The following is a 27,201-nucleotide window of genomic DNA, read 5'->3' as shown; positions in this document are numbered from 1 at the left end:
TAGGCTTTTTGAGCCGTCCCACTTGGACGGGCTCGTCTGCCTTCCGGGCGCCTTTCCTCTTGTCGCAAAGGTTTTTTATCTTTATGGGGCCATGTGTTCAAAACACATGGCCCCATAAAGACAAGAGATGCAAGCGCTTGTTATTTACAATGGTAGAGAGCCGATACCGAGACCCTGCCCCGCGCACAACTCATTGCCACTGAGCGTGAAGGAGAGAAGGGAGAGAATGTGGCTTAACGGCTAGGGCAGCCGACTTTGTAGCTGGGGAACCAGGTTCAAGCTTCTGCGTCGGCTAAACATCTTGTGATTCAGTTAAATGAAGAGCCTTCCACTGTGCGGAAAAACGTTGACATGTTTGCACCAAGCAAGAGGGGCCCAGCTGTAACCTTGTTCCTTGCAACACTCGCGTGGAGTCCTTCGGTTTCGACAGCTGCTGTGAGTGGAGTATTAATCAATCACCTGTGCGATTGTCGCCTCGAACACGCGAGTCTTCTCATTGCTCAGAGCGCTGCGCAGGGTCTACTGTGACTGGTGTTTATTGCGTACAGTGGTTTGTTGTGAGTGGTGGACGGTATGAGGCTGTGAGCAAGGGGGACTCATTGGTACCGGTGCTGAACACAGACGGCTGCCATAGGTTTTGATGCAGAACAGGACGGCTGCTATTGGTGGGAGTGGGCAGGTCGCAGCGGAGAAGATGGTGGACACCATGGAACTACACAAGCTAAAGGTGCGTAAGGGTAGTGGTAGTTGTCTCTTGGTTTGAGAGCTACCTGTACTCGTGCTTATCTGCATGATCCAGTGAATGGGGGCTGCCCTGGGAATCTTTTTTATATTTCATGTTGTTAATGGGGCTGACGGTACAGGGTACTATGGATTATGGATCAGCCTCTTTTTGGGGGGGTGAGCAGCATCGTTCTAATGTGACGCGAAGTGGTAGCTCAGGCAGTCTTAAGACTCTATTATGTCTTTTGTTGTGCGGGCGATCGGTATGCTTGGTTTGGGTGCCGGGGAAATATGCTCGTACTCACTGTTGTAGAAGGGACAGGTTGATTTTTTTTGGGAGGGTAGGGGGTAGAAGCATGGTCGTCTGTGCTCGTTGACTTGGGGGTGATAACCATATATTAAGCTACGTGACCTGATTTGCCTTTACTTAATGGTGTCTGCTGAGTATGGCTGAACCCAAAAGTTGAAAGGTGGCAGTGTATGTGAGAACATGGGGCGTATTCTCTGTAGGTAGTACTGTCAGGGTGTTATGCCTGTTCTTCGTAGTGCGAGAGGGATTTGCCCGTTTCTATCTAAGAATGTGTTTAGTGTGCTTTTAAGGTGGCGTTGCCGGTGCTTTGCTGTTTGAAGTGCACCCTGGTTGAACCTTGTTGAGTGAGACCTCTTCTTGGGATTAGGAAGGCAAATTTCCCATTAGTGGTTTGCAGGAAATGCTTTGCTTATAGGGACGCTAAGCTTGTATGGAAGCATCAGGAGACGTTTATTCGGGGTGATGGGCCGGGTTTAGTCACAGTGCATTTTTGGGGGTTTCATTCCATAGCTCCTTTCTTCCAAATCAGGCTACTTTAAAAGACGTGACACTGTGGTATTTTGAGTTTATCAAAAATGATTACCGTGTGACACTGAATTTGCGTTCCAATTTTCTGCTAGTACCACCTAGAGTAAGACTTGACTGCTCCCTATAGCTATCTTTGGGGAGCAGAGTTTACGAAATTGATAACTCCGTGATCCGAAAGGGATGAAATATTGTTAAGACGAGTGGCTTTGCCCAGTAACCACCTAAAGCCCCATCACCTAAATAAATGGTCTTGATCCAAGCATGCCTATTTCCAGTGCGACCAAACTATTTAGGGGCCTTAAAAATGGCCTCCATACAGAAAGCTCATGCTATGAACTATCTAGCACATGCATCAAAAATGCCATTTGCGATTCCTTATAAGCGAAAAATAAGGATTCGCTAATAAGGAATCGCAAAAGCCTATGCATGTAGAAATCGCTTACAAAATAGCGATTTCTAAATATTTCTTAATTGCGAGTCGCAAATTGCGAGTCGCAATTAAGGAATACCTCCCCATTCATTCCTATGGGCCTAGAGGTCCATAGGAATGAATAGGAGGAAGTTCTCAATTTGCAATTCTCAATTAGAGAATCGCAAATTGAGAATGCAATTTCAAGGGTGCCAGGGTCAAAACGACACCCTGTTGCACCCCTGAATTCGATCTGTGTACAAATGTTGCGCAAACACATGTCCAAAGGACATGTGTGTGAGTAACCTACCACTTTGAAAAATGCACTTTCGTGCATTTTTTAAAGTTCTTGCAAAATGCCATGAAGTTCAACCTCATGGTAATTTGCGCCCCCTATCAGCGAAATCACTAATTATTTTACTTTAATGCATTGCATTTAAGGAATCTCAATTTGCGATTCCTTAAATGCAATCGCAATTTGAGAACTCGCAATTATCTGCGAATTCTCAAATTGCGAGTGCCTTGACCCTTCATGCATCGGAAATGCTCTTTTTGCGGGCGCAAACGGCCGATTTTTGCGAATCGCGCCGTTTGCTCTCGCAAAAATGGTTGATGCATGTGCCCCTACGAAACTTGACATCTAATCTCTGCTTTGTCGCTTTAACTGAATGCTCAGGAAATAAACACTATGTTATTAATCTGAGCAGGGCTCACAGTCCTAGGATTGAGAGACCCTTATTCTTGCCGTTGGAATCCCTGCCAGTTGTGGTCTTGTAGGTTAGTTGAAAACTATTTGAGACACAATTTTTAATCCTGGCCTCTCCATTTGACTACATTTTATTGTATTGAACAGTCAAATTTTGAACTTCTTCTGAATCTTTTTATGTTTTTTTTTTTTTTGCATGGCTGTGAGTATTTATAACCGAACTCCGTACTGAAAGTTACTTGTAAGTGTGTGGGGGAAAACACAGGACTGGCTGCTACATGGTGGAGGGGACAGCACCAGACCGCATTGTCCTACCAAAACGTAATATGGCGATAAAGTAACCACCTTTGGAGCAAGTTGTGCCGTTTTTCCTACATTAACAAACTGTTTGATCTTGGGCAAATCGTACTCTTCCTTCTAATCTGTTCACTCACCTAGGAATATGTAAGCACTTTGACACATGCTGAATGAAACAAGTACCACAAAGGATATCCCTCGGGCAGACCCACCAGGATGGTTTTCATTCACTGATTCTAGTGCTCATATTCTGTATTACCTGCTCTTAAGGTGAAGGTGCTTCGTAAACTGAACTGTGCAAGACCCTTCCCCCGTGGAGGGCTTAAAGAGTGAGAGTTGGACACTGCTGGGCGACTCTGTTTCATATCAGGCCTCGAGAGATCTACTCGATATGGTGAGTTAGATTTAATCAGGGCGAGCTATTTTTAGCACCTTCTGGCTCGGCCTCGTGAGAAACTCGCTGACAAAGAACAGGTATTCTGTTCATTCAGACACTGAATGAGCAGTAAAGATGCCTTTAAATCTTGTTTCTATCTTGTCACGTTTAATGTGTGTTCAAAGACGGAGATCGCATGGCAGCTTATGTGTACTTACAAATTGCTGTTTAGTTTGTCATGGAGATTGGTGTTTACAAAATCCTATATCTTTACAGTAAGAGAAATAAAATATAAACTGTCTTGCATTCGAGCTGGTATGTAGACAGTGTCACACTGAAGACTGTAAGATGTCACTTTTTTCTATAAATAACTCAACAAAAAGAAGGAGACGGGGCGCTTATAGGTCCAGCATACAAGCCCCTAGGATATATCAATTCTATCAATAAGGTATGCAGTTCTTTAGGATACAGGAAGAGAGAATTAGATGAATGGTCGGTATCTATATATGTCCAAAGGCTGGAGACAGGGTCTCCTCCTTGTGGAACTGGGGCCTCACACACATGGCAGGGTGCCATGCTTCATCTTAGGGCTTGCTCCTCGTCAGGCTGGAGCTGCAATGCCTGACGGGCACCCTTTCAGGGGCTCTTTATCAGAGATCGTCTGTAATGTGAAGTGCAAGTGTAGATGTGTGTATAGAGTGAGTGAATCGTGTAAGTAAGTTTGAAGATAAAAAGGGGGATAAGTAGTAATCTAAAAAAGTTTTAATCAGTGAGTTAACTTGTATGTATTTCTGTAAACAGGCCATAAATCTTATTCTTATCTTGTCACGTTTATTCAAAGACACAGTGTCAGGCTCCGTCTTCTGAGGGAGCTTGGTGTTTACTTTTCTTTCTCTGCCTTTAAAGTGAGAGGATTTATATGACAGTCTTACTGGATACTGAATTGTGCAAGTATTTCAAAATTAGCAAGACACAAGTGAAGCACATTTTTTGTTAATTATGAAGCGTGTTGGAAATAAATACTTATAATATGAGCAAAACAAATCAGTACACTAGGTGATGCCATTTCCACACTTTGTTTGTGAGCTGTATAGTTTTATTAGAAAAGGTATATGTTTGTGTAATGGGCATTCCAATTGAGAATGTATTGTCTATAATAGCAGTGTGTTATCACATTATGCATACTCCATACCGCGCCACCCTACTCTGCACCAGCCCAAGGCACTGCACTCCACACCACTGCACGCGACGCCACTGTACGCTACTCTGTACCACTCTTCTGTATGCGAGTGCACTCTACGCCACTCTACTGTACGCCACTCTACTCTATACCACTCTACTCTACACCACTGCACTCTTCGCCTCTGCATTCTACACCACTCCAGTCTAGTCCACTTCAATCCACTCTGTACAACTCCATGCTACGCCACGCCACTGCACTCTATGCCAATAAACTCTATGCCAGTGCACTTTACTCTGTAACCCTCAACTCTAGGCCAATCCGCTGTATGCCACTCTAATCTATTCTTTGCCACTGCACTCTACACCACTTTACGCCATTATACTCTATGCCACTCTACTCTCCACCACTCCACTCTACGCCACTTCACTCTACTCTGAAATAATCTACTTTACACCACTGCACTCTACTCAACTGCACTCCATGCCACTCTACTATGTGCCACTCTATTCTACGCCACTGCATTCCACCACGCTGCATTGTACGCTGCTGGATTCTATGCATCTGTGCTATGTCACTATGCTCTGCAACACTCTGTGCCACTCTACGCCACGTCAATGCACTCTACTCTGCAGCACTGCACGCCACTACTCTGCACTACTACATTCTATGGCAATTTACTGTATGCCACTCCACACCACTCTACTCTGCATCTCCGCACTATACGCCACTGCATTTACTATGCAACACTCTAATTTACGCCACTACATTCTAGGATGCTGCATTGTAAGATGCTGAATTCCATGCTGTCGCACTCTTCGCCATTGCACTCTACACAAATCCACTCCACTGTATGCCACTCCAATACATGGCACTAGATGAAACAACACACTACTCCACTTTTTGCCGTGCCACTCTCTGGTACTCCAAGCCACTTTCCTCTATGCTCTATATTGGCATGCCACGCTTTAGCTTGTCCTCCTTTATGGTTCCCCTATCTTACAGCTCTACTGTGTGTCTGCTCCGTTTCCTCCATTAAAGTGACGTGTCTTGCTGCGTTTTAGGATTTTTTTCTCCTTTTTAGGTCAACACATAAATAAATGACTTTGTGGTTTACAATGCCAATAGCTCAAACTCTAATAAATGCTAGACCTATTGCATTGCAAATGCTTGTTGTTCTCATGCTGTGTACTCTATGGTTTAATTATTAGCCTGTTTAACAAACTGCCAGAAGCATTTAAGCTCTGCATGGATACAATGCCCTTAAGCTAACTGGGCTAAAGGTCATAAGTACATATATAAGTAGATTTTCAGGAAATTTGTATTTTTTTTGAGAAACTAAACCAATAATTTTTCAGTGGCATAAATTGCATCATTCAGGGCCTCGTTAGCACGTGCGGGAAACGTGAGTGATGTGAGAGCTGAATTCCCTGTTATTGTGTGGAAAATGCCACATCAACGTAATATCGCTAGAACGAAGTGAGGACGTTCTGAGCAGTAACTGCAGGAAATATTGATTGAAGGTAGAGAGAATCAGGGTCGGGCTGGGGCAGAAAATAGGGACGGGCAACAAAATAAAACTTGCCGTATTTGCCAAATAAGTGATCAAAAGGTGGCCCACCTTTGTAAATGGACCAACTTTCAACTTTGCTGTAGGTGGTCTCTCAGGGCAGGCACACGTTTAGTAATGTTATGGAAATGCAGCAGTGACATTCTCTATGTTATTTTCCTATTAAAAATATGAAAATATTTCCGCATCCATGGTCTTCTACCCACAAAGTGCTATTGGGTCATCAATGTTGCCTTCAATTTCATAATAGCATCCACATTGCACCTTCCTTATTCCCTCAGCCTTGCCCCCATCCTCTGCTCTCTACTAGGGGCACATTTTCACCTCTACTGACCCCTCGGCACTTTAGGCAAACGACTCCATTTATTCTGGATTTGAAAATAAATGTGATCCCGAGGTCACACGCCATATTTTCAAGCGTATAGACTAACTCGCCAAGGTGTTCTATACTTTCCCAACCTTGTAATCAAGATTTGAAACATCTGTAAGGTTGAAACTTATTTCTATTTAATGTCACGTAACTGCCCTCATAACATATGCTGGAATCTACATATGTACTGGTTTGGACCTAAGATCCTTCCCATTGGCTACTCAGTCCCTGCTAATTTCAGGCGAAGCAAAGCTCAAAGACGTTTCCAATAGTCCCAGAAACTTTTAACACCAGAATTTGTTCCTAATATTAGGTCTTCACAAAAAAGAAGTCACTTGTGTCACATGTGCAGTGGTTGTGTGCACGGTGTTGGACACCAACAAGGTGCTGATTGAGCTGGTCTCATCTGACAGTACAAGCAATTCTACTGCTTAACTGGCCATGCTCCTTAGACCGTAGACCATTTTTAGGATTCACTGTACAGACATATAAACTTGTTTGTTTTTAGGTTGAGCCTGGGCAGTGCATGCGCTGCTCTTCGAGGCTTGCTGTATTAGAGTATGGACTTGAAACTCCGCCCACTCTTCGCCCATATTTTTCATTGGCTTGTGTCACTGTCCTTTGTAAATGCTGGCTTCTGATTCGTTAATAGGCTTATTAGTCCTTCCTTAGTACCGCCTTGTCTTCATTTGTAACCTCCCATGAGGACTGGCCCTTTTCTGTTGTTGCACGGTCTGTAAGCACTATTTTCTTTAATAAGTTTCTCCTACTGCAGGCACGACATTTTCCTGCAACATTCAGCAGGTTATGCACACTTTCACTTTCCAAGTAGCCCGGGACAATGGCAGTCGCTTCTTTGAAATGAAATAGGTCTCGCATTTACAAGAGTTTGAGCTATTGGCATTGTATGTATGTGTTAATTATCAAAACAGATAAATAAAAGGCATTGTCATTTACAATGCCAATAGCTTAAACTCTTACAAATGCGAGACCTATTGCATTGCAAATGCTTGTTTAGCAGATGTTGGCCGGTTTTTATAGTTGATTTCCCTGACAGTATCACTTTTTTAGCTCTCTGGTTCGTGAATTCAGATCACTTTTATTTCGGTGCTTGGGCCTATGTTTTGTCCCAGTCCGGCCCTGTGGTCACGTCACACACATGAGCATCTCGCTATATCAACGGGTGCTCTGTATAAAAGTCTTTGCCACCCACATTATCTGAGTATCTCAGACGCACGCGAGAACAAAGGGCCGCATTCTAAAGCTCAGAGTGTTCAACACTTTCCACAAAAGACCCAGAAAGACTCATTGGATGATAAAGGTGTCGCCATTTTGGAACGGTAAACATAGCATAGAATCTTAGTGTCGGTGGCAAACATAAAATGTTTGTAGAATTTGAAGACATAACAGTTTATAAAAAATGTAATGAACTCATACATTCAGTGTTCTTGATAGATGATCAAATGAATATTGTCTGAGGTTACTTGAAACTGCCAAGGTGCACATTCTGTCCAGAAACCTCAAACCAGCGGGCCTACTCCTTGCACACATCCCCTGCACCCGTGCCCTCTCTCACATCACACTAGCGACTTGTAACAAGCTCCCTCTCCCCATCAGAGCACCTGCTCCCTGGTAGAATTCAGACGGAAACTGAAAACCTGGCTGTTCAACTAGGAGGCTCCACCCAGACAACTCAGTTCACAGCTTCACCCTCATACCCTCCCAGGTCATTACTAATCCTTATAACACAACATATAATACCATGCCCCTGTTGAGCACACCGAAGTCTTTGTCCGATAGGGTATGGCCACTTAAATTCACAATGACCTGGTCCTGGTGGCTGGTGGTGGCTTGTTGGTTCTTTGTGTGGCTCCGATCCCTTGTAGTGATGGTGGTGGAGCCAGTGTACTTGTTGGTTCTTTGTTTGGCTCCGATCCGTTGTAGTGATGGTGGTGGAGCCAGTGTACTTGTGGGCTCTTTCTTCTTCTTCTTCTTGATTGTCCTCTGCTTCTTCCGGAATAAGGTTGATGTCCATCGGTACTGGACAGATATTTCCTTCAAAAAGCCTGGCGGAGATGGCCTTGACTGTGGTGTCCCCCACGGTGGAGGTTGACGATTCTGGATGCGGCTTCCTTGACACCTACATTATTTCAGTACCTCATTATTGTAATAAGGTTCTGTGTATAATTGTTCTTTGACATAAACATTATGTTCGAGGCATATGAGCTGCAGATCACACACTTAGGATAGTAGATCGCCATCTGGTGTTGGGCTCGGATGCTTGCAGGTTGTTGTTGTCTTCGGAAGAAGTCTTTGGTCACGAGATAGGTGACACCTCCCTTGGACCACAGTGCGCATGGGCATCCACTCCATCCTCAGATTGTTTTTTTGCGCCATTGGGTTCGGATGTAACTTTTCCACTCCGGTTGAAAATCTCAAATACAAGCTTTTCGAAGCGAAAAAACTTCTACAACTACATCGAAGCACCTTCACTCGACATCGAATTCATAGGCTCGGTTCAGGACGTCAACGCCGGCTGCTGGGCCTATCCACGCCGTGAGGCCTACGGCTCATGGAACGGACGCCGTTTAAAAAATGCCCCCAGTGTGTAGCAAAATTTCCGCACAGTGACCATCACAAAGTCTGCAACCTGTGCCTATCACCGGAACACGATGAAGCCAGCTGTCCAGCCTGCGCAGCATTTCGATCCAAAAAGACCATTTGGGATCGAAGAGCTCGACGCCATATCATGGCACATAAACCAGCCCTGGAACCAGAAAACATCTTTGATGAGGGTCCCGATGTCCCGGAAGAAGATTCCGAGGAACTTCAAATCATCTCAGAAGCAGACGACTCAGACGACCCCATTACTCCTGGGCAACGCGTGAGTACCACTGCCCCTGCCCCAACCCCTCCAAAACCAAAGGCATTGGTCAAGACTTCGCCAGCTGGCCTCAGTCGAGACCGAAAACACCCTTCAGAAGCCCCGCCTCCGGGCTTGGCTCCGAAGAAACATAAGCCTTCCGGTGGCTCGGGCCCGAGTAAGCCGCATGTAATTGTACCCCCGGCACCTTCGGCACCGAAGACAAAAGACCCCTCGGCACCGAAATCGGATCCGACACCCTCGGCACCGAAAACATCGAGGCCCATAGATAAACCGGCACTGAAACTTCCCAAACCGAAAGACTTAACTTCGGCACCGAAACCTTCATCGGCACCGAAACCCTCATCGGCACCGAAACCTTCATCGGCACCAAAACAGGCTAAGGACTATAATACACCTCCTAAAGCCAAAGACTCGACCGATCAACCAAAACCTCGATCGGAACCGCAAAAATTGGCACCAAAATCTGTTCCTGAAGAACAAGAACTTTTCCATCCAGATCCAACACAAAAAAGGATCTATATTAATCCAAAGACTGGACATGTCACTGCAGTGCGATGTAAGAAACGGAAACTGGACACAACACCTGCCCTAGTTCCTATAACAAAGAAGGACTCCGCAACATCACCTATTCCTCCTTCCTCTCCCATACGACCTTCTACCCCACCCCCTCTGCCTACACCACCCTTACCTCTACCATCTCCATCACATACACCACCTCCACAAGATGATGATGATGACCTAGGGGGCGTATTGCCAACACCCAAGCCCTACTAGCACGATATGATAGGGCTCACTACGATCAGTTGGAGAATCTGCTACAATACCTGCCAGACCAATACAAGACCCAGGCAAATGACCTTATACAAGAGGGAAAACTTATCTCAAATGCGTCAATTAAATGCGCACTTGACGCCGCAGACACCGCCTCTAGAGCAAGTGTACTCCTCAGACGCCATGCCTGGCTACGCATTTCAGGATTTAAGCCAGAAGTACAAAGTACCATACTCAGCCAACCATTTAACCAAGAACAGCTATTTGGGCCAACAGTAGACACTGCACTCAAAAAAATGAAAAAAGACACAGAGGCTGCTAAGTCCATGGGAGCATTGCAGTCTCCACAACCACGCGGCTCCTTTCGGCGCTCCTTCTACAGAGGAGCCTCCAAGAATATGGGAGCAGACACCTCCTCTACCTTCAAAACCTCTCAACAAACATCCCTCAGTAGAGGATATTTTAGAGGAGGATATAGAGGAAACAACACCAAGGGACGAGGTCAAGGCAATACCAACACTCGTACCTCCCCCACCACAAAACACTCCCCCCAGACCATTCCACTCCAGTCGGGGGTTGACTCAAACAGTTCCTACCTGTCTGGAACTCCGTCACAACAGACAAGTGGGTAAAACAAATGATCCAGTATGGTTACTGCCTGGAACTCACCACTACCCCCCACACATACCACCCAAGCAGCGTTCCACGTCACCAGACCATCTCACGCTCCTCAAACAAGAGGTTCTCTCATTGCTTCAAAAGCACGCAATAGAACCAGTACCCTTACAACATCAATGTACAGGGGTGAACTCACTGTACTTCCTAATCCCCAAAAAGGACGGGACTCTAAGACCAATACTCGACCTCAGGCCCCTAAATCTGTATATAAACTCAGATCATTTCCATATGATCACTCTTCAACAAGTGCTCCCACTACTACAACAAGGCGATTTCCTTGCCACACTAGATCTCAAGGACGCTTATTTTCATATTCGCATGCATCCTGCTCACAGGAAGTACCTATGGTTTGTGGTGGACGGACAACACTACCAGTTTACAGTCCTTTCATTCGGGTTGACAACTGCGCCCAGAGTATTCACCAAATGTCTAGCAGTAGTAGCAGCACATCTCAGAAGACAACAAATTGATGTCTTCCCGTATTCTAGACGACTGGCTAATAAAAGCCAACTCATTCCACAAATGCGTTCTACACACTCACCAAACTATTCAACTCTTACACAGCTTGGGATTCACAATAAACTATCCCAAATCTCATCTCCAACCCTCCCACATACATCAATATCTGGGAGCCACCATAAATACCTCCAAAGCCCTAGCATATCCCAGCCCAACCAGGATAGCCAATATACAAGCTCTAATCGCAAAATTTCAAACCCAACACTCTCTTCCAGCCAGAGTGTTCATGCAACTCATAGGCATGTTGGCGTCATGCATCTTCATTGTGCCTTATGCAAGACTACAAGTGCGTCCCTTGCAAGAGTGTCTAGCACGTCAGTGGAATCAGGATCACGGACAACTAACAGATCTGGTGTTGGTGGACAGCCGCTCACATCGCTCTCTAAAATGGTGGAACACTATAAACTGGTCCAAAGGGCGGCCGTTCCTCGAGCCTCTTCCACAAATAGTGCTAACAACGGACGCATCACTCGCGAGATGGGGAGCCCATCTCCTAGGACACACCACTCAGGGCAAATGGACCACTCAACAGAAAGTGCTCCATATCAATTACCTGGAACTACTGGCAATATTCCTAGCACTAAAATAATTCCTAATACATCTCCAGAACAAGACTGTCCTCATCCGTACGGACAACATGACAGCCATGTATTATATACAAAAACAAGGAGGCACACATTCTCTCCAGCTGTCCCAGCTCGCACAGAACATTTGGAGATGGGCCGTTCCCCAGAACATATACCTACTTGCAGAACACCTTCCAGGGGTTCACAATCAGATTGCCGACCTGTTAAGTCGACAGACTCAACAGATCCACGAATGGGAATTACAACCACAAGTCCTACTCCCCTTTTTTCCAACAACGGGGCCAACCAGACATAGATCTGTTCGCCACACACGAAAACGCAAAATGCTCAACCTTCGCCGCCAGGTTTCCCCACCCACAGTCGAAGGGCAATGCGATATGGATGAACTGGTCAGGCAGATTTGCGTACGCTTTTCCGCATCTCCCACTCATTCCATTTGTGGTACGCAAGCTCCGGCAACAGTCTCTCAAACTGATCCTAGTAGCTCCCACATGGGCACGCCAGCCGTGGTTCCCAACACTACTGGAACTCTCTCTAGTTCCACACCAAAAACTGCGCCTCTCCCCGTCCTTATTAACCCAGAACCATGGAGAAATCAGACACCCAGATCCAGGTCAACTGAATCTAGCGAACTGGCTCCTGAAGTCCTAGAGTTCGGTTACCTCAACCTACCACCAGACTGCAGGAATATTATAAAAGAGGCCAGACGACCTACCACTAGAGCCTGCTATGCTGCAAAATGGAAAAGATTTGCCATTTACTGCACTAACAATGATATACGCCCACTGGATGCATCCATCCAGAACATCATTTGCTACTTACTACACTTGCAAAGATGTAATTTATCGTACTCATCCATACGTCTCCACCTAGCAGCATTAGCAGCCTACTTACAAAATCGACAACACTTGTCACTATTTAGAGTACCTGCGATTAAAGCCTTCATGGAAGGCCTTAAGAGAATTATTCCCCCCAGATTACCACCCTCCCCAGTGTGGAATCTAAACATTGTTCTTACAAGGCTCATGGGACCCCTATTTGAACCTCTGCATAAATGCGAACAGCAGTTCCTCACATGGAAAATGGCTTTCCTTATTGCTATCACATCCCTTAGAAGGGTAAGTGAAATCCAGGCTTTAACCATACAAGAACCAGTCCTACAATTACACCGCAGCAAAGTGGTTCTTAGGACAAATCCCAAATTCCTGCCAAAAGTCATATCTCCATTCCATCTTAACCAATCAGTTGAGCTACCAGTGTTCTTCCCAAATCCGGACTCGGTAGCTGAAAGAGCTCTTCATACCTTAGACGTTAAAAGAGCCCTGCTTTACTACATTGACAGAACCAAATCATTCCGCAAAACCAAACAATTGTTTGTTACTTTCTCTCCACCTCATAAAGGCAACCCCATTTCCAAATCCGGGATAGCCAGGTGGATAGTTAAATGTATCCAAATATGCTACCACAAGGCTAAACGCACACTAACAGTTCCCCCTAGAGCGCATTCCACACGCAAAATAGGGTCTTCCATGGCATTCTTATGGAAAAATTCCCTTAGAAGATATTTGTAAGGCAGCCACATGGTCTACAACACACACCTTCACTAAACACTACTGTGTTGACGTGCAACCAAAACAACAAGCTTCTGTAGGTCAGGCTGCCCTTAAAACCTTATTCCAAACTGTTGCAACCGATACAGGTGACCACCGCTAGGGGAGACACTGCTATATAGTCTATCCTAAGTGTGTGATCTGCAGCTCATATGCCTCGAACGGAATATGCTACTTACCAGTATGCATCTGTTCTTGGCATGTAGAGCTGTAGAGCCACACACGCCCACCCACCTCCCCGGGACCTGTATCTGTTCCAGCATCGTCTTACTTAGACATTACACATGGACATCTCTTTCTTTTTACAAACTCCATCATTTCCCATCATGGCGAAAAACAATCTGAGGATGGAGTGGATGCCCATGCGCACTGTGGTCCAAGGGAGGAGTCACCTATCTCGTGACCAAAGACTTCTTCCGAAGACAACAACAACCTGCAAGCATCCGAGCCCAACACCAGATGGCGATCTACTATCCTAAGTGTGTGGCTCTGCAGCTCTACATGCCAAGAACAGATGCATACTGGTAAGTAGCATATTACTTCTGTAACACCCACATTATCTAAATACCTTGCTAGTATTAAGGGGTGCTGTGTATAAAGTTTCTGTAACATCCATATAATCGAACACCTCACTAGTATTGAGGGGCTCTTTGTATAAAGGTTCTTTGACACCCACATAATCAGAGAACCTCACTAGTATTGAGGGGTTCTTTGTAAAAAGGTTCTGTGACACCCACTTTGTCTGAGTACTTCTCCAGTATTGAGGGGAGCTCTCAATAAAGGTACTGTGACACCCCATTATCTGAGTACTTCGCTAATATTGAGGGGAGCTCTCTGTACAGGTTCTGTGATTCCACGAGTACCTCACTAGTATTGAATAGTTCTGTCTGTCCTGATTGTACCTGAGACAGTTGTGGACTCGAGTGATGGGTGACTGGAGTTGAAAGGGTCCAGTGAAGGTGATTGTTGCTTCAAGAGGAGCTGGATAAAGGCACTGAAAAGTTCAGAGATGAAAGGGGAGCATGGAAATGAAGTCTTGGAGATTGGTAGACTCTGTCGTAGTAAAGGGATCAGTGATTGGATGTCTTGGAGACAGATGTGCTCTCCATGGCAGTGAGGGGATCAGTGATTGGATGTCTTGCAGACAGATGTGCTCTCCATGGCAGTGAGGGGATCAGTGATTGGATGTCTTGCAGACAGATGTGCTCTCCATGGCAGTGAGGGGATCAGTGATTGGATGTCTTGCAGACAGATGTGCTGTCCATGGCAGTGAGGGGATCAGTGATTGGATGTCTTGGAGGCAGATGTGCTCTCCATGGCAGTGAGAGGATCAGTGATTGGATGTCTTGGAGACAGATGTGCTCTCCATGGCAGTGAGGGGAGCAGTGATTGGATGTCTTGCAGACAGATGTGCTCTCCATGGCAGTGAGGGGATCAGTGATTGGATGTCTTGGAGACAGATGTGCTCTCCATGGCAGTGAGGGGAGCAGTGATTGGATGTCTTGCAGACAGATGTGCTCTCCATGGCAGTGAGGGGATCAGTGATTGGATGTCTTGCAGACAGATGTGCTCTCCATGGCAGTGAGGGGAGCAGTGATTGGATGTCTTGCAGACAGATGTGCTCTCCATGGCAGTGAGGGGATCAGTGATTGGATGTCTTGGAGACAGATGTGCTCTCCATGGCAGTGAGAGGATCAGTGATTGGATGTCTTGGAGACAGATGTGCTCTCCATGGCAGTGAGGGGAGCAGTGATTGGATGTCTTGCAGACAGATGTGCTCTCCATGGCAGTGAGGGGATCAGTGATTGGATGTCTTGGAGACAGATGTGCTCTCCATGGCAGTGAGGGGAGCAGTGATTGGATGTCTTGCAGACAGATGTGCTCTCCATGGCAGTGAGGGGATCAGTGATTGGATGTCTTGCAGACAGATGTGCTCTCCATGGCAGTGAGGGGATCAGTGATTGGATGTCTTGCAGACAGATGTGCTGTCCATGGCAGTGAGGGGGTCAGTGATTGGATGTCTTGGAGACAGATGTGCTCTCCATGGCAGTGAGGAGATCAGTGATTGGATGTCTTGCAGACAGGTGTGCTCTTCATGGCAGTGAGGGGATCAGTGATTGGATGTCTTCAAGACAGTCTCTATATCGCAATAACGAGACCAGTGATTGGATGTCTTAGAGACCGATGTTCTCTCTATGGCACTAAAGGGATCAGTGATTGATGGGGAACAGGAACATGTACACATGGCTAGACCTCTAGTGGGGAACAGGAACTTGTACACAGGGCTAGGCCGCTGACAGGGAACAGGAACATGTACACAGGGCTAGACCGCTGACTGGGAACAGGAACATGTACACAGGGCTAGACTGCTGACGGGGAACAGGATAATGTACACATGGCTAGACCGCTGATGGAGAACTGGAACATGTACCACAGGGCTGGACCGCTGACGGGGAACAGGAACAAGTACCACAGGCTAGACCGCTGATGGGGAACAGGAACGTACCACAGGTCTAGACTGCTGATGGGGAATAGCAACATGTACACAGGGCTAGACCTCTAGTGGGGAACAGGAACATGTACACAGGGCTAGACCTCTAGTGGGGAACCTGAACATGTACACAGGGCTAGACCGCTGATGGAGAAGAGGAACATGTACACAGGGCTAGACCACTGATGGGGAACAGAAGCATGTACACAGGGCTAGACTGCTGATGGAGAAGCGGAACATGCACACAGGTCTAGAGCGCTGATGGGGAACAGGAGCATTTACACAGGGCTAGACCGCTGATGGGGAACAGGAACATGTACACAGGGCTAGACCGCTGATGGGGAACAGGAGCATTTACACAGGGCTAGACCTCTGATGAGGAACAGGAGCACGTACATAGGGCTAGACCGCTGATTAGGGGAACAGGATCATGTTCACAGGGCTAGATCGATGATGTAAATGTAAATTGATACTTGTATAGCGCACTACTCACCCGCAAGGGTCTCAAGGCGCTTGTACGAATACCGCTGTGGAACCCATCCTGGCTTTCCCTGTGAGGCGTCCACTCCTGGGCACCCCCAAGGTGGAGGCCAGGCATCCTTAGCATTGTGGGGGCCGTTGTGGAGATTAAGCAAGCTATTGCCCAGAGTTGCAGAGGGGGACTCCATGATTGGAATGGCACCGAGGAGAGAATTATCAGGTCAGTGGAATTTTGAGCCCAAGACCCGCCGAGGTGGGGAATTGAACCCTGGTCCCGGGCTAGACCTCTGCATCAGGGTCTGCCGCTCTAATCATTGAGCTACACTTCTCCATGATGGGGAACAGGAACATGTACACAGGGCTAGACCGCTGATGGGGAACAGGACCATGTACACAGGGCTAGATCGTTGACGGGGAACAGGAACATGTACAAAGGGCAAGACCGCTGAAGGGGTTCAGGAACATGTACACAGGGCTAGACCGCTAATGCAGTACAGGAACATGTACACAGGTCTAGACTGCTGATGGGTAACAGGAGTATGTACACAGGGCTAGACCTCTAATGGGGAACAGGAACATATACACAGAGCTAGACCTCTAGTGGGGAACAGGAATATGTACACAGGGCTAGACCTCTAATGGGGAACAGGAACATATACACAGAGCTAGACCTCTAGTGGGGAACAGGAATATGTACACAGGGCTAGACCGCTTATGGGGAACAGGAACATGTACAGAGGGCTAGACTGTTTCTGGGGAACAGGAACATGTACACAGGGCATGACCTATGATGGGGAGCAGGAACATGTACACAGGGCTAAACCGCTGGTGGAGAACAGGAACATGTACACAGTGCTAGACCGCTGATGGGGAACAGGAGCATGTACACAGGACTACACGACTAGACCGCTGATGGGGAACAGGAGCATGTACATAAGGCTAGACCGCTGATGGGGAACTGGAGCAAGTACATAGGACTAGATCTGTAGTGGGGAACAGGAACATGTACACAGGGCTAGACCGATGATGGGGAACAGGACCATGCACTTAGGGCTAAACCGCTGGTGGGGAACAGGAAACTGTACACAGTGCTAGACCACTGATGGAGAACAGGAGCATTTACACACGGCTAGACCGCTGATGGGGAACAGGAGCATGTACACAGGGCTAGGTCTTTAGTGGGGACCAGGAACATGTACACCGGGCTAGACCGCTGATGGGGAACAGGAACATGTACACAGGGCTAGACCGCTGATGGGAAACAGAAACATGTAGACAGGGCTAGACCGCTGACAGAGAACAGGAACATGTACACAGTGCAAGACCGCTGATGGGGAACATGAACATGTACACCCTGCTAGACAGCTGACGGGGAACAGGAACATATATACTGGGCTAGACTGCTGACGCGAAACAGGAAAATGTACACAGGTCTAGACCGCTGATGGAGAACTGGAACATGTACCACAGGGCTAGACCGCTGATGGGGAACAGGAACATGTGCCACGGGTCTAGACTGCTGATGGGGAACAGGAACATGTACACAGGGCTAGACCGCTGATGGGGTACAGGAACATGTACACAGGGCTAGACAGCTGACAGAGAACAGGAACATGTACACAGAGCTAGACGTCTAGTGGGTAATAGAAACATGTACACAGGGCTAGACCGCTGATGGGGTACAGGAATGTTAGACCTGGCACCTTGGCGTGAGTTTCCCTTCCACTTTTTGCTGATGTGCCTCATGTGTTTTGTTGGTGTTAGCTGCTCAGGGCACTGTGCCACTGCCAATCAGTGCCACAGTGCAAGTGCTCCCTTTTGAAAAGTGTATACACTGATTGGTGTCCATGTTTGGCTTATTTGGTTTACTATCAGCCCCTAGTAAAGTGCACCAGGAGTGCCAGGGCTTGTAAATGCAAATGCTGCTGGTGGGCTTGCAGCACTGGTTGTGCCACCCACAGAAGCGGCCTAGTAAAATGTGTCTAGGGTCTGCCACTGCAGAACCTGCGCGCGGTCTGGTACCGTCGCGCTGACTGCGCAAGTGCACCTACTTGCCAGTCCCTAAACCTTCCCTTAACTACATATTAGTCACCCCTCTGGAAGGCCCAAGGGCAGGGTGCATTGTAGGCATAAGGTAGGAAATGCCCTGGTGTGTGTGGCATGTCCTAATAGTAAATTACAGCCATTTTCGTGTTTTACTATTGAAGGCTACCTGCCCTCCATAGGCCAGAATGGGCTGCTGGAATTATTACACGCTATAATCCCAGCGGACTCAGAGCATGGTAGAAAGTCATGTTTAGTACGCCTGAACTCAGAATAATAAAATACTTCTTTTAGTAAAGTTTATTTTAATATCCTGTGTTTGTAAATACTACTTTTAGAAAGTTAGTATTTACTTGCTTAGCCATTTCAGTCCGCCTCTGCTGTGTGTGTGTGTGCTGCCTAGTTTCAGTGAGGGGCAGGGCTGGGGAATTCCAGGAGACAGGCTGGCTTGAGTCCCAGTACGCGTGCTCACGCGGGAAGCGTGAGGAATCGCACGACGCGTACAAAAAGGCCCTACGAAGCGCCCAAATCCTCAGAAAGTGCAGATTGCACCAAAAGTGACCATTTTAAGAACTGTGGCCTCCTGAAAAGTAATTACAAGTAACTGGAATCCTCTGCTGAAGTGAAACGCTGAATTTTGAAGCCTGCTTAAAGAACTTTTATATAAAGAACTTTATTTTTATAAATACAGTCTTGTGTCTCTGTGTGGTGGGTTGGTGGTTATTGTGGGATACCCTAAATGCTTAACCTCATGCCCTCTGGAATCTAGCCTGACTGCTCGCGCCACGTTACCTAGAGGGTGAGCAGGGGTTATTTTCTAAGAGTAATCCTTTGCCCTGACTTAGAGGAAAGGGTCCCTGCTTGTCGCAAGTGCATACCTGCGCCAACCAGAGACCCCGGATTCTAACAAGGAACATTTACAGAGGGCTAGTCTGCTGATGGGGAACAGGAACATGTACACAGGGCTGGACCTCTAACGGGGAACAGGAACATGTACACAGAGCTAGACGTCTAGTGGGGAACAGGAACATGTACACAGGGCTAGGCCGCTGACAGGGAACAGGAACATGTACACAGGGCTAGACAGCTGACGTGGAACAGAACATGTACACAGGGCTAGACCGCTAATGGGGTACAGGAACATGTACACAGGGCTAGACTGCTGATGGGGAACAGGAACATGTACACAGGGCTAGACCGATGATGGGGAACAGGAACATGTACACAGGCCTAGACCGCTGATGGGGAACAGGACCATGCACATAGGGCTAGACCGCTGATGGGGAACAGGAAAATGTACACAGTGCTAGACCGCTGATGGAGAACAGGAGCATTTACACAGGGCTAGACCGCTGATGGGGAACAGGAGCATGTACACAGGGCTAGATCTGTAGTGGGGACCAGGAACATGTGCACCGGGGTAGAACGCTGATGGGGAACAGGAACATGTACACAGGGCTAGACCACTGATGGGGAACAGAAACATGTAGACCGGGCTAGACAGCTGACAGAGAACAGGAACATGTACACAGGGCTAGACCGCTGATGGGGAACAGGAACATGTACACAGGGCTAGACCGCTGATGGGGAACAGGAACATGTACACAGGGCTAGACCGCTGATGGGGAACAGGAACATGTACACAGGGCTAGACCGCTGATGGGGAACAGGAACATGTACACAGGGCTAGACCGCTGATGGGGAACAGAAACATGTAGACAGGGCTAGACCGCTGACAGAGAACAGGAACATGTACACAGTGCAAGACCATTGATGGGGAACATGAACATGTACACTCTGCTAGATCGCTGACAGGGAACAGGAACATATATACTGGGCTAGACTGCTGACGCGAAACAGGAAAATGTACACAGGTCTAGACCGCTGATGGAGAACTGGAACATGTACCACAGGGCTAGACCGCTGATGGGGAACAGGAACATGTGCCACAGGGCTAGACCGCTGATGGGGAACAGGACCATGCACATAGGGCTAGACCGCTGATGGGGAACAGGAAAATGTACACAGGGCTAGACCGCTGATGGGGAACAGGAAAATGTACACAGTGCTAGACCGCTGATGGAGAACAGGAGCATTTACACAGGGCTAGACCGCTGATGGGGAACAGGAGCATGTACACAGGGCTAGATCTGTAGTGGGGACCAGGAACATGTGCACCGGGCTAGACCACTGATGGGGAACAGAAACATGTACACATGGCTAGACCACTGATGGGGAACAGAAACATGTACACATGGCTAGACCTCTAGTGGGGAACAGGAACATATACACAGGGCTAGACAGCTGACAGAGAACAGGAACATGTACACAGGGCTAGACCGCTGATGGGGAACAGGAACATGTACACAGGGCTAGACCGCTGATGGGGAACAGGAACATGTACACAGGGCTAGACCGCTGATGGGGAACAGGAACATGTACACTCTGCTAGATCGCTGACAGGGAACAGGAACATATACACTGGGCTAGACTGCTGACGCGAAACAGGAAAATGTACACAGGTCTAGACCGCTGATGGAGAACTGGAACATGTACCACAGGGCTAGACCGCTGATGGGGAACAGGAACATGTGCCACAGGTCTAGACTGCTGATGGGGAACAGGAACATGTACACAGGGCTAGACCGTTAATGGGGTACAGGAACATGTACACAGGGCTAGAACTCTAATGGGAAACAGGAACATGTACACAGGGCTAGAACTCTAATGGGGAACAGGAGCATGTACACAGGGCTAGATCTGTAGTGGGGACCAGGAACATGTGCACCGGGCTAGAACGCTGATGGGGAACAGGAACATGTACACAGGGCTAGACCACTGATGGGGAACAGAAACATGTAGACAGGGCTAGACAGCTGACAGAGAACAGGAACATGTACACTGGGCTAGACCGCTGATAGGGAACAGGAACATGTACACAGGGCTAGACCGCTGATGGGGAACATGAACATGTACACTGGGCTAGACCGCTGATGGGGAACAGAAACATGTAGACAGGGCTAGACCGCTGACAGAGAACAGGAACATGTACACAGTGCAAGACCGCTGATGGGTAACATGAACATGTACACTCTGCTAGACCGCTGACAGGGAACAGGAACATATATACTGGGCTAGACTGCTGACGCGAAACAGGAAAATGTACACAGGTCTAGACCGCTGATGGAGAACTGGAACATGTACCAAAGGGCTAGACCGCTGATGGGGAACAGGAACATGTGCCACAGCTCTAGACTGCTGATGGGGAACAGGAACATGTACACAGGGCTAGACCGCTGATGGGGTACAGGAACATGTACACAGGGCTAGACAGCTGACAGAGAACAGGAACATGTACACAGAGCTAGACGTCTAGTGGGTAATAGAAACATGTACACAGGGCTAGACCGCTTATGCTTATGGGGAACAGGAACATGTACACAGGACTAGACCGTTTATGGGGAACTGGAACATGTACACAGGGCTAGACTGATGATGGGGAACAGGAACATGTACACAGGGCTAGACCACTGTTGGGGAACAAGAGCATGTACACAGGGCTAGACCGTTGATGGGGAACAGGAGCATGTACACAGGGCTAGACCACTGATGGGGAACAGGACCATGTACACAGGGCCAGACAGCTGACGGGTAACAGAACATGTTATGTTATGTTATGTTATGTTATGTTAAAAAGTTTTGTAAAGCGCTCGTACACCAAAACGGTTTCTTGGCGCTATGGGAGGAGAGACGGTAGGAGAAAGAGAACCAGAAATTATAGATAAGCTTGTGTGAATAGAAGAGTTTTTAGGGATGTTCTAACTTAGAAAGAGAATTTTCAAGACGGAAATGGGTAGGTAAAGAATTCCAGAACTGAGGAGCCAGAAAAGAGAAACTAAGGCCACCAAATTTTTTCCTTTTGAAGGGGGGAGTGACAAGAAAATTGGAGTGAGAGGACCGAAGGGCACGTGAGGGAATATAGCGAGAGATCAGGGACGACATAAAGACAGGGCCAAGTCCTGCTAAAGCCTTGAAGGTAATGCAGCCAATTTTGAAAATACAGCGCTGAGCTACTGGGAGCCAATGAAGGGTCTTCAGTAGAGGGCTGACATGTTGGAATCTAGTCTGATGAAAAATGAGTCTGGCTGCTTGGTTTTGCACCAATTGTAAGCGAGAGAGCTGATAGGCTGGAATACCGGCGTACAATGAATTGGCATAGTCAATTCGAGAAATGACTATAGCCAAAAGTGCCAAGGTGAGAGCTTCGGTAGTTAAAAATCTCGCGATCTTACGAACTCTTCTGAGATGGAAAAAAGAAGATGAGACTACAGCATTGATCTGAGCTTTCATAGTCAGGTCTTTGCTGATTATAACTCCGAGGCTTTTCACAGAGTCAGAGGGGCGGGGAGGTTTACCCAACATAGAGGGCCAAAAACCATTATTCCAGGGATTGGAGGTACCGCCAGTTAAAACCAGCTCGGTTTTGTCCGGGTTGAGTTTAAGTTGACTGGCGTTCATCCAGTTACTGATAAAGTGTAGGCTATCCTGGAACCTGGAGACGGACATAGTGGAAGAGTCGATTTTAAACACAAGTTGGAGATCGTCCGCGTAGTTGAAAGTGGCCATATCAAAATAATGAAGAGAGCGGATTTGGGCTAGACCGCTGATGGGGAACAGGAACATGTACACAGGGCTAGACCGCTGATGGGGAACAGGAACATGTACACACGGCTAGACCGCTGATGGGGAACAGGAACATGTACACAGGGCTAGAACTCTAATGGGGAACAGGAACATGTACACAGGGCTAGACCGATGATGGGGAACAGGAACATGTACACAGGGCTATACCGCTGATGGGGAACAGGAACATGTACACAGGCCTAGACCGCTGATGGGGAACAGGACCATGCACATAGGGCTAGACCGCTGATGGGGAACAGGAAAATGTACACAGTGCTAAACCGCTGATGGAGAACAGGAGCATTTACACAGGGCTAGACCGCTGATGGGGAACAGGAACATGTGCACCGGGCTAGAACGCTGATGAGGAACAGGAACATATACACAGGGCTAGACCACTGATGGGGAACAGAAACATGTAGACAGGGCTAGACAGCTGACAGAGAACAGGAACATGTACACAGGGCTAGAACGCTGATGAGGAACAGGAACATATACACAGGGCTAGACCACTGATGGGGAACAGAAACATGTAGACAGGGCTAGACAGCTGACAGAGAACAGGAACATGTACACAGGGCTAGACCGCTGATAGGGAACAGGAACATGTACACAGGGCTAGACCGCTGATGGGGAACAGGAACATGTACGCAGGGCTAGACCGCTGATGGGGAACAGGAACATGTACACACGGCTAGACCGCTGATGGGGAACAGGAACATGTACACAGGGCTAGACCGCTGATGGGGAACAGGAACATGTACACAGGGCTAGACCGCTGATGGGGAACAGGAACATGTACACAGGGCTAGACCGCTGATGGGGAACATGAACATGTACCACAGGGCTAGACCGCTGATGGGGAACAGGAACATGTACACAGGGCTAGACCGCTGATGGGGAACAGGAGCATGTACACACGGCTAGACCTCTAGTGGGGGGTATCATTGAAAGGGACTTCACAAACAGCAATCAGTCTTTACAATATTCTTTTTAACACATTCAGGGGTGACTGGACGGTCCCTTTTGTATTGAGTTTCAGTGATTCTACGCCGGGGGGAGAGGAGGCTGCACCTTTTATGGTCCGATTTGGAGTTTGATGGATGTAAGATATTAACAAACAAGAAGCAGATGTTCCGTCCACCTTATTTCGAGTGCATTGGCATCCCTGTACTCAAAATGGGGCCTATGGGACATTCACCCTGGGGACCCCTCACCACCAGCGCATTCTTCTAAGCTCTTAAGTGGTCACCAGTCAACAAGGCGAAAAATTGAAATTTGAAAAGTCGGAACACTGTGAAGGGAAACAACTGTAACAAACCCCACTCAATGCACTTATTTACTATGTCTACCTCTTCTCTTTCTAGGGAGGGAGAGGGACTGATGGAGCTGAAGGGGACAGAGGACCACCTGGTGCCAAGGTATGTAAGGGTTTGGCTGGGGTGCAGGAGTGTGGCCCACTCTGGGCTCAGATAATGGTTGAAAGGTATTTTGCAATCTGGGTTGGGGAGGGTGGCAAAGTATGTGCCAAAGGTGGTTTGGCGGTAACCCAAGGTATGTGCCAGTGTGTGTCCAGTTTGAGGGGGACATAAGGTGGGCCCATGTGGGACCTCAGGGGAGCCCCAAGCTATGTGCCAGGGTGCGTCCTGAGAGGACCCCAAGGTGTATGCCAGTGTGGGCTCTGAGGAGAGCCCCAAGGTACGTGCTAGTGTGAGTCCTGAGTGGAGCCCCAAGGTATGTGCCAGTGTGGGCTCTGAGGGGAGCCCAAAGGTACATGCCAGTGTGAGTGCTGAGGGGAGCCCCAAGGTATGTGCCAGTGTGGGTCCTGAGGGGAGCCTCAAGGTATGTGCCAGTGTGAGTCCTGTTTGAGTGGGACATAAGGTGGGCCCATGTGGGACCTCAGGAGAGCCCCAAGCTATTTGCAAGTGTGCGTCCTGAATTGACCCCAAGGTGTATGTCAGTGTGGGCTCTGAGGAGAGCCACGAGGTATGTGCCAGTGTGGGCTCTGAGGAGAGCCCAAAGGTACATGCCAGTGTGAGTCCTGAGGGAAGTCCCAAGGTATGTGTCAGTGTGGGCTCTGAGGGGAGACCCGAGGAATGTGCCAGTGTAAGTCCTAAGCGGAGCCCCAAGGTATGTGCCAGTGTGAGTCCTGAGGGGAGCCCCAAGGTATGTGCCAGTGTGAGTCCTGAGGGGAGCCCCAAGGTATGTGCCAGTGTGAGTCTTGAGCAGAGCCCCAAGGTATGTGCCAGTGTGAGTCCTGAGCGGAGCCCCAAGGTATTTGCCAGTGTGGGCTCTGAGGAGAGCCCCAAGGTACGTGCTAGTGTGAGTCCTGAGTGGAGCCCCAAGGTGTATGCCAGTGTGGGCTCTGAGGGGAGCCCAAAGGTACATGCCAGTGTGGGTCCTGAGGGGAGCCCCAAGGTATGTGCCAGTGTGAGTCCTGAGGGGAGCCCCAATGAATGTGACAGTGTGGGTCCTGTTTGAGGGGGACACAAGATGTGCCCATGTATGTCCTCAAGGGATACCCAGGCTACATGCCAGTCTGAGTCCTGAGGGACCCCAAGGTGTATGCCAATGTGGGGTCTGAGGAGAGCCCCATGGTACGTGCCAGAGTGGGTTCTGAGGGGTGACCCTAGTTGTGTTACTGTGTGGGTTCTGAGGGGAGACCCAAGCAGTTTTAATTTGTAGGGGGCCAGAGGTATGGGCCAGTGTTTCAAGGGTGTTGGAGTGGGGTGGACCTGGCACTAGAAAGGGCAGGTGAAACTCCTCAGATCAGGTACATAGAAAGGAGACAACTTTGTAGGTGGGTGGAAACCTACATAATTCTGGTTGAAAGCAGTAGCAGACCTTGAAGTGACAGCTCTGTATGGGTGTCAGCTGAGCCTCACATTCGCCAACGATGGCAGCTCTGTGCGGATAGCAGGTGGCCCTCGAGGCACCACAGATGGCAGGATGGTGCGGATTAGCAGATGCTCTCACATGCACGAGAGGTGGCAGCACAATGGGGATGACAGCTCACCCTCACATGCACAAGAGGTGGCAGCACACGGGCTGATCTGCAGCTCACCCTCACATGCATGAGATATGGCAGCATGGGGGCTGATCTGCAGCGCACCCTCACATGCACGAAAGGTGGCAGCATGGGCTGATCTGCTGCTCCCCCTCACATGCATGAGAGGTGGCAGCATGGGCTGATCTGCTCACCCTCACATGCACGAGAGGTGGCAGCATGGGCTGATCTGCTCACCCTCACATGCACGAGAGGTGGCAGCATGGGCTGATCTGCTCACCCTCACATGCACAAGAGGTGGCAGCACAGAGGCTGATCTGCAGCGCACCCTCAGATGCACAAGAGGTGGCAGCATGGGGGCTGATCTGCAGCTCACCCTCACATGAACGAGAGGTGGCAGCACAGGGGCTGATCTGCAGCTCACCCTCACATGCACCAGAGGTGGCAGCACGAGGGCTGATCTGCTGCTCACCCCCACATGCACGAGAGGAGGCAGCATGGGGGCTGATCTGCAGCTCAACCCCACATGCAAGAGAGGAGGCAGCATGGGCTGATCTGCTGCTCACCCTCACATGCACGAGAGGTGGCAGCATGGGCTGATCTGCAGCTCAACCCCACATGCAAGAGAGGAGGCAGCATGGGGGCTGATCTGCAGCTCACCCTCACATGCATGAGAGGTGGCAGCATGGGGTGATCTGCAGCTCACCCTCACATGCACGAGAGGTGGCAGAATAGGGGCTGATCTGCAGCTCACTCTCACATGCAAGAGAGGTAGCAGCACGGACTGATCTGCAGCTCTCCCTCACACGCACGAGAGGTGGTAGCACAGTGGGGATGACAGTTCACCCTCACATGCACAAGAGGTGGCAGCACGGAGGCTGATCTGCAGATCACCCTCACATGCACGAGAGGTGGCAGCACAGGTTAATCGGCAGCTCACCCTCACATGCACGAGAGGTGGCAGCACGAGGGCTTA

The 27,201-nt window shown here is 48.5% G+C and overlaps 1 protein-coding gene across 3 annotated transcripts in view; it reads left to right on the top strand.

The window, feature by feature from the left end:
* The window catches only part of COL27A1 (collagen type XXVII alpha 1 chain), a 2,221,286-nt gene that overhangs the window by 1,384,023 nt on the left and 810,062 nt on the right, over positions 1–27,201 (top strand). For all 3 annotated transcript variants that reach the window (XM_085614179.1, XM_085614180.1, XM_085614178.1), the window contains exon 29: positions 24,586–24,639. In XM_085614179.1, coding sequence (XP_085470305.1) covers positions 24,586–24,639 — 54 coding nt within the window. The remainder of the gene's footprint in view (positions 1–24,585; positions 24,640–27,201) is intronic.

This window comes from Triturus cristatus, chromosome 1_2, assembly GCF_964204655.1.
Source record: "Triturus cristatus chromosome 1_2, aTriCri1.1, whole genome shotgun sequence".
In the NCBI taxonomy this organism is placed as follows: domain Eukaryota; kingdom Metazoa; phylum Chordata; class Amphibia; order Caudata; family Salamandridae; genus Triturus; species Triturus cristatus.
The sequence above is the reverse complement of the archived record's forward strand: the minus strand, read 5'-3'. Positions and strand labels throughout refer to the sequence as shown.